Source organism: Photinus pyralis, unplaced genomic scaffold (genome assembly GCF_008802855.1).
Source record: "Photinus pyralis isolate 1611_PpyrPB1 unplaced genomic scaffold, Ppyr1.3 Ppyr1.4_LG7, whole genome shotgun sequence".
Classification (NCBI taxonomy): Eukaryota; Metazoa; Arthropoda; class Insecta; order Coleoptera; family Lampyridae; genus Photinus; species Photinus pyralis.
This window is the reverse complement of record NW_022170738.1, coordinates 14,366,529-14,387,763: the sequence shown is the minus strand read 5'-3', so window position 1 is coordinate 14,387,763 and position 21,235 is coordinate 14,366,529. Positions and strand designations below refer to the sequence as shown.

The 21,235-nt window shown below is 34.8% G+C and overlaps 1 protein-coding gene and 1 long non-coding RNA gene across 16 annotated transcripts in view; both read left to right on the top strand.

The window, feature by feature from the left end:
- Positions 1-21,235, top strand: part of LOC116176810 (complexin) — a 501,249-nt gene that overhangs the window by 311,187 nt on the left and 168,827 nt on the right. The window contains exon 1 of one of the 15 annotated variants that reach the window (XM_031495596.1): positions 1,725-1,839. The exons of the other annotated variants lie outside the window; for them this stretch is intronic. Coding sequence (XP_031351456.1) covers positions 1,815-1,839 — 25 coding nt within the window. The 5' untranslated portion in view covers positions 1,725-1,814. Of the gene's footprint in view, positions 1-1,724; positions 1,840-21,235 lie in introns of those variants that run through there. 15 annotated transcript variants of the gene reach the window in all.
- Positions 17,320-17,652, top strand: LOC116176811. Its single transcript, XR_004146527.1, has 2 exons — positions 17,320-17,550; positions 17,602-17,652. It is a non-coding gene; the product is annotated as an uncharacterized LOC116176811 (long non-coding RNA).

Genomic DNA, 21,235 nt, shown 5'->3' with positions numbered 1-21,235 from the left:
CACGAAGTTACTAGAAAAGTAACGGCGCACCGAAGAAATAATTTGCATGTAACCAATATGACGGCAGAATCTTCACAGAAGGGAAGAGAAATACAGCTGCTCGCAAGATCAAATTAAAGAAAGGGGCAGAACATGTGCACGACCTCCGTCGGCGAAACAATAAAACTATTGTAATAAGAAATCGGATGGCCTCTAGTGACAAAACAAAGAACTAAGGTAATAACAAATTTACTACTGGAATAACTTACATCCTTAAACTATTTGATGACAAGTTGATGAAAATGGGCAAGGAAAAAACCTAACAACCTGTCTCCTAAATATCTTTAATACTTGGAACCTTATAAAAATACTCATTGGACTCCGAACTGGGCACAAAAAGTGTACTTAACTCTTTACTTTATGAATATGTAAAGTAGTGGTTGACATTTAAAAAAGTAGGCCTCCGTTGATCATACATAAGTAGATAAGTTTAACTGGAAAATAGAAACCGGCATGATTAAAGCTCATTTTTGGTCTAATACAGATCAGTATTTTATTAAAAAAGTTGCAAATTACTGATCTCACGAGTAATCTTAACTCAAAATAGACTAGAGCCCGCACATTTATACTATAGCAGAAAGCTTTTAGCGAAAATTCTTTAGCTATTGTAATTGGTGAGATCTCAGCCTGACAGCCAGCCATAACGAATATAATAGCGCATTTTAGCTTTAAAAATGCGCTAAAAACCGTCCTAAATGATTTAACTAGAGTTTGAAAAGTCACTTAAAACTTTGTGTTTGGGCAACTCTCTAATATTAACTTCATTATTGCATTTGCAAGCTACATTTTTAATTGCTCGTCCGTTCGACAACTTTCACTGCACGATGATCTAATATTTCCCGATTAATCAGTCGGTTTGCTAGTTCTGTTGAATATTGAACTCTGAAATAGGTGAAAGTTACGCAAAATCATTAAAATTAACTCATCCACTTTACGAAAATAATTTAATTTGCAGACCGTCAAACTTACAGTGCTGTTTTATCGACAGTAATATTTTAAGTAAGTGGAAAGCTGTCGAAAATTTACTATCAAAACTGTTGTCTCTAGAAACTGAGTTTATTTTTTTATTTCCAGCTTGCAATAAGTCAATTAAAATCACGAAATCAAAATTTTTCATGTAACGACTAACGAGTGATATTTGACGAGGCAGTTTTCTTAAAGCCAATGCCAAATACTGATTTTTCTGATAATTTCCATTGCACGAAATACATTTGTTGATTTATTATCAGAACCAGAAGACAATTTACCAATTTTGTTAGAAAATAATCACTGCAATGATTTTCTTTCACACCTCTTCAAACTTACAATTTTGTCTCTTAAATTTGGAATTCTGAGATTTGACATTGTATGTAGATACAAAATCATGGAAAAGCATTACAATAACTGCTACTGTAAAATTAGCCATAGGAAAGCGTTATTAATTCATTATTGAAAATTCTGAGGGTTTAATAATTCAGTTAGACGGTTTAGTAGGTATGCATTTTTATCTGCCAACTAAAACTCTATACGACATTATATTTTACTTATATGCACGGAATAAAGGTTTAAATGTGGGTGAAATAGGTACTACGTAAATAAAGAGTACGGGTTAAGGGTTTCATGACGTTTCTAACAAGCATTGTATGGCTTAACAAGCATTGTATGGCTTTGCGTTTGTCGTAACATATGCATGCATTCCTAACTATTGTGCATTTAGTTTTTGTGACGCAAACTGCAAACAAGGTTTCTTATTTTGAAAATGTAGTGAAAACGGTAACCCCCAAACATATCGCACGATGCATCCTATTAGCGGAGCTGAAGGTACACCATTTCGTCAATCTTATTTAGTGAATTTTTATGTTTTCGGTGTTATAGGAAGGTGTAGAGGAAATTTTGGGTGATGCTGTGTGCAGATTATTTTTGACGTGTCTTGTGCATTGTGCAATATTGTTGGGGTGGTTCGCAATAAAGTTCCGGTGTACTTTTACGTAGTCCATCGATTATAATCACAATTAAACATTACACCAAGTGATTTTGTTTATGAAAACGTGGGAGCTATTTATATGTTTTTTTCTAATTTTGTTTTTTTTTGTTACAGGTAAGCATCTTTGCATCACTACCACCAAGGTAACTATTGTACCCGTTCTTAATGACCTACTTGAATAGATGCATGACAATTTTGGAGTGACATTTATTGTTGAATGTTTAATAAATGATTAGGATTAGAAATAGAGAAGGGCGATGCACTGGAAAAGCGTCAACTTGGACTGATTTTCGTTCACAACTTCGCTATGATCTATCTTCTCACATCCGAGTGTAGTTTTATTATAAACTCAATTAAACATCATAATTAGTATATTTCGTAACGCTAAAGGGACTAACCACATTAGAGAAGCTGTAATGCACTTTTGAAAGAGACATCGATTACGGCAATCATGCATGGACAATTCGCACCCTAGACATTTCGCTCCCAACGGAAAAATTCACTTTGGGATAATTTCCACTCTAAAAATTTACTCCCATATAATTCGCCATGGAATATTGACAGTGCAGTTTTTATCAGCTTGAGTGTGGTCAATTTCGCACCAGCATATACGGAATATTTACATTAAGTGAAAAGGAAACCGGGAGGTGGTATGTTTGCTTTATGTTTAAACAAATCTTCAGAGCCTACTTCACGGTTGCATTTACAGAGTGCCTCAAAAGCGTGTAATAATATGAATCTCTGTAGATCGTGTGCGGACAATTCTCGCACAGGATTTCTCGTCCTTTATATTTCGGTTCTGGAATAATTCGAGCCTGCACTGACGTAATTCGCAACCGGATAATTATTTCGCTTCTATAGAATTTTGGCACTCGTGGTATTGGCACATGAAGAACTCCTAAGGGATGGAGCGTCCCGAAAGTATCAAATAAAAGTATTATTATTATTCACTTTATAGAAAAATATTTCACATAATAATTTGGCATTCCATCAAATTCCATTCAACAAATTGCAGTTTTTTGCATATAAACGAGTTGAACTACCTTTTTTTGAGCCCCGAAAAAGAATTGTCTCAGATCGACCCGGAAAAAAATTTTCTTATAGAATGTGGCCTGTAGAATCCATAATTTCAAACAGTTCCAAGATTGTGCTACTAGTTCAAAAGTTACAGCCCTTTGAAGTTTCTTTCGAAATTGGTTTCTAGTCTATAACTTTTGATTGAGAAGTCTGATCGAAAAAGTACGAATTGATTTGGATTCTACGCACCAAAATTAATAATAAAAAGTGTTTTTCCGAGAAATTTTGGTGTAGTCGATTTTTGGTAAAAAAGGAAAAAAAAATTATCTCAGATCGACCCGGAAAAAAAAAATTTTCTTATGGAATGTGGCCCGTAGAATCCATAATTTCAAACAGTTCCAAGATTGGGCTACTAGTTCAAAAGTTACAAAATTTTGAATTTGTATAAGGAATTTCGAAAATTCTTAAAAAAAATTATTAATTGACCAATGCTAGCTCTATATGAATAATTTTTGAGTCTCTGGTAACACTGCGAATAAAAAAATCCTGTCCATTTTCATTTGAAACTTAAATAGTGTTTTAGTTTGTCTTTCATTTCCTGATTAATACACAGTACATATTCGATATTACCACAAATATATTGATAAATCAACCAAATTTTCATTTTTATGTGGATTAATGTTTACCCTTTTTTAGTTCGTGGCCACGTTTTTGTCTCTAATATTCTCTTAATGTAGAAATAATGAGGAAATCAAAACCATTCTTAAATTTCCCTATTAGAAGCTCGTAAATTAAATTCGGACCCCTTTACATGGATAATTTTACTGAATAAGAAACAGCAACGGAATTTTTATGGAGATTACTTAAAAAGAATTGAACCGTGCTAATAGCTAATACGTCTTTAGATAATTAACACATTGCACATAATTCCACCCCGCTGGACATAGCCCCCCCCCTATTGAAAATCAATTTCGGAATTATATGCAAGTTATTTAGGAGCGCAAGCATAAAATTTTAGAGCTTGTAGAGCACTAGAAATGTAAAATTGATTATGGGGACTATAGGGTGACCGAGTCTACTTCGATCCAGCCCCCCCCCCCCTCAAAGTAAATTTTATACTGGAATTGCGAGTTATTTAAGAGCATTCTGAATACGGTGGACAAGTTACGTCAAGGTAAAAAAAATGGCACATGTCATAAATTCGACTGGTTTATACCGCTCGTTGTAAAAACGAATAACATTTACGAATTCGAAATATTTTCGAACGGTCAAGAATACCATTCGACCAAAGTTCATCGTTTTGGTTCAAAAAACGAATAACCTTGATAAATACGTAGGGTCAAGAATAGGACCCCTGAAAGGATGTGCAACATACACACGGCTATTCATTAGGAAAGTAGACATAGAGATTTATGTGTATTGTTTTTCCCTATGTCTTCTTTTAAATGTCAAGATCTCTTCTGAAGGGAGGCTTTTAGATTTTGTGGTTCAATGATAGAGCGTTGGGCTATAAACGAGTGTTCGAACCTGGCCTCTAAAAAAATGTATTTACAACTTTGCTGTAAAATAATTAAGGGAGAAAATATTTCAATATAAATAAATTACCATTGAAATCCCTATGGTGCGTAAACCGTTTCTACGCCCTATATACAATGGGGCAAAGTACCAAAAAATGTAGCACAGACTGTAGCCTTACCTCTAAAGTTCATAGGAAATCTATCCTCTGCATCCTACGCAAAATTGTACATCTAAAAAAATCTACCGTTGGGATGTCTTTAGGATTTGGAAAAATGAATACGATGTCTTGTAGGGGCTTTTTTCTCAAATAACGTACACATCTTCTTCTTCCCTTGGCCTTAAGGAGTTTAGGTGGTCTCACACCCAATCACTGCATGAAATATCTGATAGAACTAAATGCCGAACGATCCTCGAGGTCTTCACGCACCCATCATTTTACAACTACGTAGCTGAAAAACAATAGCGACCATATTATATCCTTAACAACATGTGTACCAATTTTCAAAGCCATCGAACGTTTCTAAAGAAAGGGATCGTGCACACGGACAGACAGGCGACAATACGTGATCATAAACGATCTCGAGGGTGTTAATTAGACCCCAGCCCCCTTAATTTTATACATCAGGTTTACAAAATGGTTTCTTATTAACAAAATCGGACATTTTTAATCGTAATAAGTTTTCTTCATTTCCAAACACGATTAACATATGTTACATTGCAGTTTCTACGATGCTAAAATGACTTCATAATTAAGATAACCGAATATAATACCAATCTCCGATGTCTTGTCTTCTGACACCCGGAATCTATTTCCTATACTATACCTACTGAATATCAAAAGTCACTTCTGGCAGCCATCTGCAACCAGAGTAAACTATCACAGCCAGACAAAATTCTGTCAGCGCGATAAACGTGTCCGTGCTAGAGCACAGCTATATGGCAACCTCAAGGTTAAGAAGAGACCACGGTTTACAACGTTGTAACGAAATTTCAGTAGTAGTGTACACATACGTTTGGAGTGCAGTTGAGTATTTATCTGTGCATTGATTTTACTATCAAAGTAAATATTTATAGCGTTCTGTCAACAATTAGGAGGGATGCATATGTTCTATGAATACAGGAAACTATCGAAAAGCACTTTTCCATTTTATGACTGATATTTTGACCAAAATGAATCATATTTATTGCCATTTTTAAAATTTTAGGATAGTTTTTATATTCATATTTCCTGTGTGAATTTTCATGACTTTTGAAATGACAACTTAAATTTGTTCATTGGCTCTTCGTCTATTATCACTAGACCATTATGGCAGACAATTAATCGTTAAACTTAGTTCGCATTCCGAAATAGGTGTGAGGAAGGGCCAATTTTCGCACGAATGAGGACGTGTCTGCCGTTAACAAATATGAATCCGAGTCGCACAATGGGTTCGAATAAACACACAATTAATTGATTGACAAGAACAAAAATGTATACCGAAACACAAACGCTGACCGCTTTTCTTCAGCGCATAAAACTTGATGACACTTGAACTTCAACAAACAGGCAATTTCAGGTTTTACAATTAACTAAACAATTCTAAATAAACAATGTGCAATTATGAACAAATTTAAAAGGAAACACACAACAGAAATAGAAATTCAAATGAAATAAACCAAATCTGTGCTTTCGTTAAATAACCCCCTCCACTGAATTGAAATATTCTAATATACAAGGTGTCCCGTAATTCTTTTAGGTGTTTGAACCTTAACTTAATGTAATAAAGTTTTGTGCACAGGGTGTCCGAAATTTTAGATATGACGTCATCGACTATTTTTTTAATGACACCTCTAATATTTTTATGACCATTCTTAGAGGGTATGTCAACTTACACGTCCGTATCAAATGTCATTATTTGGTTTTGTCGATTGGTGACTATTTGACTTGTGTTGCAAGTGTCGAAGACTAGGTATGGAACAAGAATACTATTCTGCTCATGAACCCTGACTTAATTCCAATGCATTCCGATATTCCGGACAGAGTGTTCACTGATTCTGACAGATTCACCACCCTTCGATAAATGTTGAGCACGGTGACTTGATAGATCTACGAACATGACATACACTTCATCTTAACTCACCTTATTTGAATTTAAACGACTGCTGATGTAAAAGGAGCCCACTAAGTCAACAATTTATCATGCGAGCGTCTAGATTTAGATTTGAGAGGGTTGAAGACAATTTCTGTATCTCCTCGAGAGCAGAGTTCCCTACTTTCGTAACCTAACACACGTGACACATTGCAAATTCAAAATCCACAGACTAATTGCAAAATAAAATTTATTTAAGTAATTAGTTAAAATTCAATTACACATACGGGATAAACGTTTCCCATTTGTAATATATGTACTCATGAATATATGAATGAATATTAAAGCATATAGTGGTAATTAATTTGGACGTATGTTTTTAATTTGTATTGGTTGATGCTGAAAGAATGATAAGGCAAGAAGGACCATTTTCAATTCTGCGAATAATTCGCGAGATCATTCTGTAACTATTAAATATTACCATGTATGTGAAGTATAACAATAATCACCGCATTTTCGACCGTAATGAAATTGCTTTTTCGAGAGGGATGTCGTAAAACTTCTTTTATGGCCCCTCAGGACGTCGTATCTATTTAATTACCATTTATTCCTCACCGTGCAATATTAATTTTAATCCGAGCATGTTATTGAATGAATCTGTCTAATATTAGATAAGTCCGCAAATAGTTTGCTACTCGTTTGGTTTTGGGAATTAAATTCTGATTGTGGCCGTCAGATTAAATGCATCGCCGCGTAGAGTGCAAAAGCGCATGTGAACGGGCGATAAATAGATTAACGATTTAACTTTGTCCACGGTATTTGGAGACTATGAGGTTGCAAAATTGGGGCGCGCGAAAGATTTCCAACGTTCGACATTAGCATGGTTGGTGTAATTCCATTACGACCAGTTTCATGAGGATTTATCTAAAATTTGTTTAGCAGACTGTGAAGTGCGGGCGTCTCAGGCTTTTTATACGTTATATCCCGTCTCTCATTTTCGGCATTTCCGTAAACGATCCGATAACAGTTTTAATTTGCATAATACTAATTCGGTATCGGTTATTGCCGAAATTAGGCAATGGTGCACAGAAAATCGATTATCGATGTTGGGGAGCTCCGCTAATGGCATTTAATTTGCGATTTTAACGCCAATTATTACTATGGGCGCAGTTTTTTGATCTGTAATTTTACTTTTAATCCACAAATTTTGATGAACTAATATACTAATCAGTTGGAAGTAAAAATTAACACTTGCAAAGCTCAGGGGCTCTTCATTAATGTATTGTGTACTCCGCTTCCTCTCGTTCTCTGCGTTATGAAGCAACGACGCCAATTATCCTGGCGTACAATTTAGAACGTTCTTGTTATTGCCGAGTATATTTCAATTATACTTCCTCTATATATTCGCATCTAGTGTCTATATTCCTACTACGAAGTGTAGATACTAATTTACGGGGTACTTTTCCGGCTTGCTATTAACCTACACAGTATTTTGGTGGATGAGGGTGATGGTAATAAAAAGAAAATTGGCGCTCTTAATTTCTTTAATTTGTAACTTTTAGCCGTTTGAAATTTGTGTACATTTTCTGAAGAAATTGTTTTTACCCAATAAACCTGAATTTTTGTTGACTATTCCTTTCGATTTTGCTTTCAGACTTTCTGTCCATCCGTCTGTCTACATGATAACTCGCGAACGGTTTCGAATTCTGTTTCAGTAATAAGTAGACAATCGTCAAGGGACAAATTTTAGTCATTTGGAGTTTCTGTCCGTTTGTCTGTGCTTGTAGCTCGTTGTCTATAGGTATTAGTTTGAAACAATTTACTACAAATAGAAGTAGGTATATCGTAAATCACAAAGGTCCTTCTTGGACAATACACTGAACGTAAAAAATACATTGAAGGTTAATTTTGTCAGAATCAGAGCTTTTAACAAGAAACTCTATCGTGTATCAAAGTTTACGACTATTAAATACGCGAATTGTATAGTTATCTTTTAGTAAGAAACTTGATAAGTTTAATTATTAATATAGTAAACGATCTTGGATAGAATTTTGCCTCATTAGTACATACAAAGTGGCGGTTTCATTGTTGCAATTGAATTTCGAACGCTCGCATTTTAGTTTCATGTAGTCTAATATGCCTTGGGAGTTCAATTGTTAGAATATTTTTGTTTTCAGACCTCATTGTTTATAACTTTGAATTTAATGCTTCTATTAATTCACTTGCGGTAGCTTTCTCAACTTTCCGCGGAAATTTGGACTAATGTGCAATTATGTTTTTAATCCGAAGTTTAGCTGCAACTTGCCAATTTCGCCATGAAGTACCTACGTTGCTTTAGAAGCAGTAAACTTTGTTTATGTTAAAATATGGGGGTAATTTATAAATCACCGTCGCTGTCCCAGGAAAAGTAACAAACAGAATTAAAGTTTAATTTATTAATTTTTCCTATTTGCATCATTAAAACAAATCAATAATAACAACCTACAAAGCTTGTTTGGACATATTACCCCGCACACACGACAATTAAAATATGAAACTTTTGAGCGCAATTGAAGTGATCTCTTTTTCCCTGTTCTCTGAAATTTTAAGCTTTATTAGCTAAGCTTACTTTCAACAACTCCAATCAATTTTGAGGCCACATCTTTTTTGAAACTCCTGTAAGTAAATGTAAAATATCGAATCTGCGACAATATTTTATTTGCACATTTCATTTCAAATATCAAATTTATTGGATCCAAATAAATCGGAGTTCTGTTCGAGGGGCCAACCACCATGGAATTCTGGTGTACAATCTCTTGGAATTCATGAACTCTTTTAGAATTCATAGAGGTATTTTGAAATTCATCAAATCCGTATAGAGGTTATAGTCGAGGTTACTTTATATTGATTTTTACGGAATTACCTGGAATCCTTAAACCATTCTGAAGTATTTCTGATCGCTCGATATTTTGCACTGGACATGCTATGCGGAATGGCGATCTGTTTAAAGCAGGTTTGAGCGGAAATATCGTTTTAAATCCGAAGACCTCAAATGATGCCATAGAAAAGCCAAAGAAATCAAGAATTTGTAATGCAGCGAAACTGGGTCCTCGTATTGAGTCAAACGGTTATTTCACGAAAATAATTCCGTGAATTTATCCTTCATCAGAATAGTTCTCTGTATTTTTATCATTGTAAAGAAAGACAAAGGAACCTTCAAGAGTTTGAAAGGCAACGAGATGAGGCTGCGCCGAAGCTAAAGCTTATGCCCCCGTACTAACGTGCGTGTGTATCTGCCTGTATGCCAGCGAAGGTTTCTGAATTAGTAAAACTTTCTGAAATTCACACGGGAACGGGAAACGTCAATATAGGTAAGTCCTACCTCGCGACCGAAAATTGACCCAAATTTGAGGACTGAATGCTAGAAACTGACGAAATGATTATTTTGGAGTATCAATATAAGCTTTAAGGTAACACTGTGGTTTTAATATTATGACAGTTAACCTCGCTTTTCTTCTCAGCTTGTTTATACTTGATTCAATATTTTTTAAATCATTTAAATTCAATACAATAGATCGCGGTATCGCGATAGATACGGTTTTGGTATACGGTTCCGGTCACGAAATACCAGGTTTATAATAATGCTGAGCTAACCGAAGGCCAGCTCGGCGTAGCCGACCGCTTACTTGACTCACAACGAAAATAGCTCGCATTTTTGACAAACCATTGCGGAACGAGCCGAAAGCTAGCTCGGCATAGCTAGTGATAGCCTAGCTCATGAACGATGTTTATGAAGTGCCTTAACAGACAATACTTTTTGAATAATAATTATAAGCTAATAAAAAGCGGCGACATTTGCAAAAAGTAGAACTATGCTATAATTCATTACCGTTATATTCCACCCGATACTTGTTTATATTACAAATGGATTGGGAGCAAATTAATCTAAGAATCCTTAGTAGGTATTCACTTTAAAGCTGGTGCTGTTAATAAGATCTGAGATCAAAGCTATACGAGTATTCAATATACTTACATCGTAACTTCGTGAATAATTATTGCATTCGTAAATAATATATCCAAAAATGAACTCATTTTGGGAAGTGAACTGCGTAAGATCGTAACTTACAATGAAGTAATTCTCCAAATTTCGCGCAAACCGTTACCTAAAAGTATTCAGACTCCCATTAATAATTTTAATCTGCTCTATCGAAAGAAAATATTATCATGATCGTTTTACTTCCGGTTGTGCCGGCAAGTTTCTTATTTTAAATGGAACGCCCTATATTTTATTGCTTTTTCGAAATCTACATGAAAATCTACGTGGTTTGATACCAATTTCTCTATACCTAGCATCAACGGTTTTCAAGTTATTCAAGATTTTTCAAAATTTTTGACGTTTGACGGTTTCTCTTTATCACCCTATACCTATGGCTCAATTGACTCGAATTTTAAAAAGTCTTCCAAAATTACTGACGTGATGATACATGCGGATGATTTAAATTTTGATCGCTCTTCTACAGGTCGTTTTAAAATTAATGGTCAAGTTTATTTGTGACTGTTATATGCATAAGTTTCTTAGGAGGCCTTGAAATAGGGGATTCTATTTCAAATAAGAAAGTTGCTTTCCACTTATAACCGGAAGTGGCACGATCATGATAATTTTTTATTTTCGATAGATCATGAAAAACTATGTTGGTATGCACATTTTCATATTTAAATTATTAATGGAAGTCTATTCTTATTTAAAATAAGGTTTGCCTTTTAAGAGAAATGCACTCAAAATGAGCAAAAAACATTGGTCCTTTAACAGGATTACTTAAATTTTGTGGACATATACACATACAGGCCTGTGAGATGAGCTTCCAATGAAAACTCTCTAAATAACTCTCCGGATTAATTAAAAAGTTTTGGTGGGGAATAATACGATTCTAGCATCGAAGTTTTATTTATTGGGTTATGGTAGAAAATGCTGCGTTTGTATGTATTAACAATATTAGCGAACTTTCCGGCTAATGTTTTACGAACACTTAAAAATAGAAGCTCGGTTATCCCGAAATAGTCCAATTAATGTGAAAATACGCCTACATTCCATCTACTAAAAGCGGAATTAAAATTCAATTGAATGTAATACAATTCAGACGTTGAAAATTTTGCGATAGATTTGTTTCCACGAATGAAGTTTTACATTGTTGCTCAATGTGGAAAACCAAAGGTATTAGTAACAGATAACAGTCAGCTTAAAACAATCAAATTTTTTAATGTCATTGTTAATAATACCTTTTTATTCTGGTCTTCATGCAATAGACTTGTCTTTTGTGCAAGTGTGAAAATGGTACGGATATGTTTATACCATAGTTTCGATAGTTAGGAAGCTCGTGGAATTACGTACCATTTGGTATGGACCACTAGATATCTTAAAAAAAAACTGTTTATATTATCCAAAATTATAAAAAGTTTTATACTAATTTACATATCTTAAATTTGTGGTCAGTGACGTACTTCGGCATTGTGAGGGGGGATGGGGAGGCATATTTTTTTGGAAACTACTAGTTTTCGTTACACATTCTTTTTGGATATAGCAACATAAAAATGTTAATTACATAATCATATTTAAGAGAAAAACTCAAATTAAGGAAAATATTTAATTAGTTTGTGTTAAAAAACGTTATTCGAAGCAATTTATAGTAATAATAATGCATTTATTGAAAACAACTTAACATATTTATACAATGTTCAAGATAAAGATAAACAAAAATAAAATCGCACATTATGTTCGAAGAGTAACTTAAGAACTGCACACTTGTTGTTTCCAAATGGAATGAATGCCATGTAACTACTAAGTACACGCTTGGTCTTTTTCATTAAAAATGTATAATCCATATGCTTAAGAATTATTTACAGTGGCGTGTGCTTACAGAACTAAGGGAGTCACTTTTTTAATGGAAAGCATTATTTTTCGTGAGGTACTATTACCAGTAAAAACCATTCCATCTTTTACTTATTTCAGATCCAATGAATTAGCATAACTAATGAAAGTCAGTAGAACTCATTAAAAAATATGCCACGTTTGACCATGCAGAAGTACGCCACTGACGACAAATTTAAACTACGTAGATTGGTATCAATTTTCTTTTATACTTTTGGATATCCTAAAAAGCTTCTTTTAAAAAAATGTTGTTTTGAAAATCACTGGATTCCAGACAAAATGTTCACCCTGTATAAAAGTTGCATATGTGGAGTGTTTCGAAATGTAGATTTCGCACACATACAGAAACAAGTATAAATTGTGCACAACTCTTATGCAGATAAAGCGCATTATTTTAAACCGAAATAGCTTTTGTTTTGACATCACCGCAATGGATATATTTCTTACAGACGTCTCAATCACCCTTTGTGAGAACCCACCGACAATCCGTTCTTGAAGTATAAGGGAACATATACCCTATCACGATAAGAGGTCGAGGAGGAGGGCTATGGTTGTTGGTTGTCGTATGTAAAAGTCATGCACGTTTTACTTTCAAAAACAGCGAAATTTGATGGCCGTCTGGCACACCTTCAAGGTATAGGCTACCTGCTGCAAACAATTCCAGGACTCTAGTACCATTCCCCTAGAAGTAGTTCGAAACGGCAGAAGTGGGTCCGGACGGACGAACGGCCGGACGGACAAAACGCAAACAATAGCAAATTTTTTAATTTCTTAAAAAATGCGCTAAAAATTGTTAACGAAATTAATGCTATCTAGTCTTCTCTATAGATTTTGCACATTCCTAAAAACTCCCGAGAATTTCTAGAACGTCTTAGATCATTATTACAGTGCAACCCTCTCAATAGCTCTAAACTTACACTCCATTTTCTTTAAAAATTGAGAAAAAATAAGGAGTTTACGAGGAGAGGTGCAAAGTTCAAACATTCAAACGTAGATTTTAATCCGAATTGAATAACTTAAAGTCCGCGTACTTGGTCTTCTTAAACAATTAGTCCAGGCTATAAATAGTTCTAAAATGATTTAATTCAAAAAAATCTATATCCCGATCCAAACTAACTTTGTGGTGAAGATAAAATGATTAGAAATTTGGGGAACATAATTAAGCAGCTAAATTTTTTCTCGTGCGAAATCCCGGGGGTTGAAGGTGTTGGAAAGTTGTAATTCGCAATTTGTGGCAAAACTATTAATTTTAGACGAAAAAAGTTATAGGGAATAAATAATAAACAACTTCTTTATATCCACTATTTTCACATAACCTCAAATTTTCCGAGAAAAACCCGAAGATTTTAACTTAAATTTCTGGCATAAATTCACAGTGGAAAATTGGTACGTTTATTTATTGCTATACTGTATCAAAGCTGCAATCTGTACTATATGAACATGAAAATTAACTTGGAATAAACTCGAAAGTAATACCTAATACAGTAGTGGTTGATATCACAAACCTTCAATTTTCCCTCAAGTGGTTCTGAAGTTTATCATTTACCTTTTTTCTTTGATTTATTTACCTACATTACTTTAATTTCATCATCCCTCTACTGAAATTCTTCGTGAAATCACGAACTGTAGTTATAAAAAATAATTTCCAAGAATCAATACCCGGCAATAGTTCTCAAACAGTTACCTGACCACGGAATTCGTTTCCTACAAATACTCTTTAACAGAATCCTTAGTCTCTCCTATTGGCCGCTGCAATTAAAATTTGCGCAGATAATCCTTATCCCTAAATCTGGAAAACCTGCCAATGAAATCACTTCCTATCGTCCTATAAGCCTCCTGCCGCTGGTGTCAAAGTTGCTTGAGAAATTAATCTTACGACGTATTAATGAAAATCTGTTGCAAGAGACATGGCTGCCTAACCACCAATTTGGATTTAGACAGCAGCACTCAACTATTCAACAATGCCACCGTTTAACGAATATAATTCAAACTGCTTTTCAAAATAAAAACTTTTGTACTGCTGTCTTCCTGGATGTACGACAGGCCTTTGACAGAGTGTGGCATAGAGGATTACTTTACAAACTTAAGAAAACGCTTCCCCACGAGTATTACTTACTAATAAGTTCATATCTTACTCATAGAACATTTCAAGTTAAGCATGGCAAGGAAATATCCCAAATCAAAGACATCAATGCAAGTGTGCCCCAAGGTAGTGTACTGGGGCCTATACTATACCTCCTATACACCTACGACCTACCTACAACAGAACAAACGAAAATTGGCACATTTGCTGACGATACAGCGATACTTACATGTAATGAAGACCCGTTAGCAGCATCAGCTTCTTTACAGTCCCATCTTAAACGAAATAGAACAATGGCTAATTAAGTGGAGAATCAAAGTGAATGAAAGTAAATCGACACACATTACATTTACGACCAGACACGAAATCTGCCCAGCTGTCACTCTCCATAATATACCCATTCCTCAGTCCAAGGAAGTCAAATACTTGGGACTCCATCTAGACAGCAGGTTGACGTGGAAAACTCACATTATCAAAAAACGCAAAGAAATGGACCTAAAGTTGAGAAAGCTATATTGGCTCATCGGACGGAAGTCGTCGTTAATACTAGCCAACAAAATACTGATATACAAGTGTATAATTCGGCCCATTTGGACCTACGGTTGTCAGTTATGGGGCTGTGCAAGTCGATCTAACACTGATATTATTCAACGCTTCCAATCAAAAACTCTCCGTATTATCACAGCCGCTCCTTGGTATGTGTCCAACCAAACTCTTCACTCGGACCTAAACATTCCCTACGTGACTGAGATAATCAATCAATATGCTGCGAAGCATCAAACAACATTGGAACTTCACCCCAACGAGCTCGTGACACCTCTCGCAGAAGATCCTCCGCCCAGACGCCTTAAGAAGAAATGGCCAAAAGATCTCGTAGATAAATAGCGGACTGACTCCACTGGGAGTCCCTCTACTCACGCCTGATAATGACAGACAATAAGCTCATAGAATGTAATATTATTCTGATTGCTTATGGAATTTAATCAATAAAAAAAAAAAAAAAAAAAAAAAAAATAGAATGTAATATTATTCTGATTGCTTATGGAATTTAATCAATAAAAAAAAAAAAAAAAAAAAAAAATATACAACATTTCATTCTCATTTCATCTCTCTAAAGGGGGTCTTATGTATGCATCTTGGTACAGCAGCTTCGTCGCGCCGCATTGAATTGTGCACATTTTTTACATTCGCATTACAGTTTTGTTACTGCAGTTTTAGATGCGCATGCATGGGAATGTTCTATTTTCTCGTGCATTTTTAGCGGAGATTGCAGCATCGTATTGTTCCTGTGAAAATGGATCTTGTTTTCAGTTGCGGTACATATTGCAATTTACTAATTCAAATTTACCGCGTTTCAGAAGTGCACAAGTGTAATCTATCATTGCCCAATCATCGTATTAATGAGGCTCTGTTACTTCTTCCATTAACAATGAATAACATTCAGTAAGCTCAATGCGCCACTTTTTAAAGTTGGTGGCGCATACAATTCTCCAGGACGGGTGAATATAAAAGACCTCTTTACTCGGATAATCTGTTTTTCTTGTGTCAGTAAAAATTATCTGATCGATGGTCTATGTAAATGCATTTGTGTCCATAAAAACTAACTGTCAGATTGTCACTTTGTTATTCGTCTCTGGATACTTGGCCCTTTTATATAAATATGCTCTGGTCATTCATCTAACTGTATTTGAATTACATTCCTCAATCATGCCCTCTAACATTTTTTCGTACACTTTTAATACACTGGGGAAATACTGGGCCGCTTTTGTCTCTTTCATCTAGTAGCTTCTTGTTTTTTTTCTATGTACAAGGTCATAATATACTATTTTCCGTTCCTGTAGGTAGTAAATGTACTGTGTGTACTGTGTTCATTACAAATACAAATAGGTCATTTTCTATACAGAAGTCATTCATTTGGTTTCGGTTATGGCCGGATACTGTTCATGTTCATTGCTCCTTCTGATCGGTTGCTTTCGTTGTTATCCACTAGTTTACTCGTGTTGCGCACTTTATTATTAATGAGGTTAAGATTAAGGATAAGTTAATTAATTTGTTGTACTTAATTACAGCTTTACACCTCTCTCTTTAGTTTATTTGATAAGTATTTGTCTTGTTTTATAACGAGATGGTTTCCAATCGTATTGGTTTCGTCTAGCTTTAGGTCTATATTTTTATCAACGTACACCTAATTTTCCTGTTATGTTGAATTTACTGATGAAGAGCTAGCTGTTCGTTATTTTCGTTTATTTTACCTCTTACACATTTTATTACGATGTGTGGCAATGGTATGCGGTCACTACACCACCTACAAAACACTTGCCCAGCTAGCTAAAAACAAATTAAACTTTAAACTTAGAAACATCCGGCATCTGCTATAAGAAAAAATCCAATATTGACTTAAAACTTCTCAATTCCTCGATTAACTTCCAAACATTTGAAGAACAACACTTATTACTTATTAAAAAAATAACCAACTGCTTTTTTACCAAAACAAATACGGCTGACTACCCGTAATTTATCGTAAACAAATGTACACGCTCTCTTATACCGTTCCGAAAAACAAACAACTGCAGCAGCAACAATTAGCTCTAGTATTTAAGGAAGCACCAACTTTTATTTTGTATATAATTCCCCAGATTTACTTAATAAATTGGAATGTTCTCATATACCGGGTGTCACTATTTTTGGTGTTTAGACCGAAATAACGTTTTTGTGTCTCCCTGCTTCAAAGCTTTGTTTTCTGTAGCCAAATTAGTCCAGAAAGTTATGATTTGCTGGCCTAGGCCGGCAAAAATATCACTAAAAATTGGTTGGTGGAACTGATTTAATTTGCAATGACAGTTCTAAATTTAAATTAAATTGTAAGAATGATAGGCATATTTTTTGTGCAAAGTCCATTTTAAGCACTTTATGGCTTGGTAGGTAACATAGTAATACGTATATGTAAATGCGGTAGGTAAGTACCCTAATCAAGAATTGTAAGTTTCACTTACAAGTTTTCGTTTAGTGCGGTTATGACACTTGTACATGTTTACCGATGGTAAACTTACGGTTTATGGCAAAAAACAGAGAGCTAATTGAAAGTATAGGAAATTGAAGTTTACCTACTTCCACACTCGATGCCAGGAATGCCAACAAATGGTTTCGCATGTAAATTAACGCAGTCAAAAAACACAACACTAAACGGATGAAGAGTAACGACACTATATGTTTTGTAATTATTATTATTTCTGCCATTGTTAACATTAAACTGTATACATTATTCCATAAATTATATATCTACAAGCAAGTATATTTCTCTGAAGATGACAGTTTCCGAAAAGGAGGTGTACGCATATTTCCCATTGAAATCAACTTACTACTTATTAGTTTTAGCGCAGCTTCTTTTAAATGTTATGAACTTCTTAAGAATGGGCTAAGCGTTTTAGAAATTTGTAATAATAATTAAATTAACGTAAATGCTTTGTTTATTCATTTAATCACAATTAATGTGGAATAAACACTGGTAAATATCGGTTGTGAATTGACATGCTTGTGCTACCAACTGCCAACTGTCTGTGCTACCAACATAACATCGAAATATTTGGAAATTTGAATGCAAGTATGACGGCTTATTATAGGAGGTAGAAATATAAATTTAAATGAACGTTGTTCCCTCAAATTTTTTACTTCGACACAAAAAATCTTGTGTATTACACGTCCATAAAAATGTTTTGCGAGTATTCGTATTGCAGGCCTCAGCTCCGCTTCGGCCTGCAATCTTACTCACACTCGCAAACATCCATTTTCTGGACTTGTGATACAAATAACTATTACAGGACGTTGTGTCACAACAATATTTTTTGTCTCTTTCTAATTTTTCTATTGTATTTGCTTGTCCATTCGCATGCGTCTTCAATTTCGTGAGCCGCGATTTTGAACCACCTTGTACGTGCCACATTTCGAGCGCACTTCCACAAAAATAAGAAAGAGCGCTATTGTGGCCACTTTGTCCGTCCGTCTGTCCATCCCTCTGTCCGTCCGTCTGTCCGTCTGGGAGCTACTAGTGTCGACGCTTGCACCAAGAAAGGAATTTTTTCTGTGTTTATTGCTAAAAAAGTTATTGTAAAAAAACCAAAATAGTTATTTGTATACTTAGGCCGCGAAGTCATTCTTTAACGTACCGAAAAGAAGATTGGCGCCGAGGCCGCTTGCGGCCGAGGCAAGACAACTTTGAGGGTGTTAAAGAATGACGCGGCCGTGGTATACACAACATTTTTTGTGCAATTGCGTAGAATCGTCAATAAATAAAAATGAGATTTCAAAAATAATAATTTTCGTCGCAAATAGAAAGACGGCCAGTTTTCATTTTACCATGGAAATGTAATAAACAATGAATCATTTTTCGTGAAAGAAAAGTCAAAATGTGTGACTCCGAAAGTGATTCTTCGATATCCACAACTCCTCCGGAAATAAACTTGTTGCGAATTCTGCTGTGTCGCAGTTAGTACCTGAAAATTCGAAGCGGCAGTACGAAAAATGCTAAAAGGACTTTAAGGGTACCTGTTAAGTGTCAGTTTGAGTTCTAATGAAAATCAAAATGTGACAGTTTCAAAGTATAACGCTTCTAACACTTTAGACTTTATTTCAGGAGTAAGTATAAGTAACAATACGAACTGTACGATTAATATTAACATTTATCCAAAAGATTTGTAATTAATTACCTACATGCTGATTGTCAAAATATATGTGACATTGTCTTACTTTAACGGCCGTCGCTATGACAGCGGCCGCGAAAGTGAATTTCGCGGCCGCCATGGCGAACGCGAAGTTGTTGTTTCGCGTCCAATTGCACAAAAAAACATTTTTTACATGTTTACTAATTTTACACTTTTGCCGTTTATTAACGATCGTTTACAATTTTGTATTGCTGTCTGTCGTCTGTCTGTTGCTCTGTCCCTCTGTTCCTTTGTCTGTCTATCTGTCCGTGTGAACGATAACTTTGTTTAAAAATGTTCGGTCGCTTTGAAATTTGGTACACATGTTCTTAGTTAAAAGTAGAATTGATGCTTATTTAAAAATTTGTTTCGCGCATGCGCAATCCAATTTTTTCAATTGTTAAGGTATTTAAATGGAATTTTGTATGTAGGCACCTCGAATAAAAGTAAATCCAAGTAAACCTATTAAAAAGTGGAGGTTTCGCTTGTGGAATCTCATTTATTTAATTTGTCAGGATATTTAAATTGAAATTTTGTATGTAGGCACTTCGAAAACGAACGCCAAATCAAATAAATTTGTAACTAATTCTTCTAAAATTGTACGGTAGCATTCTTCTGAAACTGAAGTAGCAGGTCAAAAATGGATTGCACATATGCAATGCTATCTTTCTTATTTGTGGCCGAATTTTTATACGATTTTATCAGAAGTTGTATCTTAAAACTTAAAAATGAATGAAAGTGGAAATGCTCTCTTTGTCAATTGTTTACGAATACTTTTTTAACGTGTTATTTTATTTTCTTCAACGGGTGGTAGAATCAGAAACTGAAATAAAATAAAATTGAAAATAAAATATTTGGTTTCGACTTCAATTGAATATTTTGGAAAGTGGCAGCATGCAAAGTTATAATTTCCAAGCGTATAGGTGATTCTCCAGTTCTCATCCCACGGATGGGTAAGGAAAAAATGGTAATGGTAGTGGGATGTTGTCATAATCATAATCATAATCATTGTCTTTGCAAGATGGTATAAAGTAAAAGGTGGACCTTATCAAATTGTGTGGCTGCAAAATAGGCCATTGTATGGTGACTAGCTCTTGTAAACGTTACCCGTCATCCCGGCGAAATATAGTTAGGTACTTATATCTCGCATTGTTTATACGTGGAAAACTCACCCTTTTTCACTGACTCTTGCTTTAGTACAGTAATTTACATTTAAAAATGCTAAACTGATGCATTTCTAATTATTTGCACATTTTTTGCTGTTTGCGCTTTAAATTTCAATCTTGTTGTAGATATCGGTGCAGAAATTTGAATTTTCTAAAAGTTGATATACAAAACATACTAATGGTACGCTGTTTTAATTCTCAATTTTAATGAAAGGATCAATATCAAACATTTTATAAACGTTTAGAGTGCTTATACAATGTAATGAGTCCGCTTTTCCCTTAACTTTCAATCGTGATTTATAAAGGGGAAACAAAATTACCCCTTCTCACTCCATACACACACACACGTTACCTTAATGACACAATTGTTCTCTCTCACCTTTATGACAGGTTTTTATTTTTTCCATTTGATTCATTAAATATTTCTCTTTGGAATGATAAATATTATTACATATTTAGCTGTGTGTCATTTACATCAATTCGGGTAATTTTAGAATTATCGACCACTTCCCTAAGTTGATGAACACGCATCGCGTGCAGCAGCTTGAAGTCTATTATTACTCCCCCAAATTTATCCTTTGGATCAGCATTATCGGTTATTAAAGTAGCACTTCGCAATGTATCTCCGTAAATAACATCTGTTTCGCAACAAAGCGGCCAGTCAACATTTCTCTATAACCCATTTTTTTGTCCAATGTAGACCCGACTGTCTTAAAAGACGAAATCCCGGCTCTCCCCTTTCGCGTAATTGTATCGAATACGAGGGCACGTTGTAATC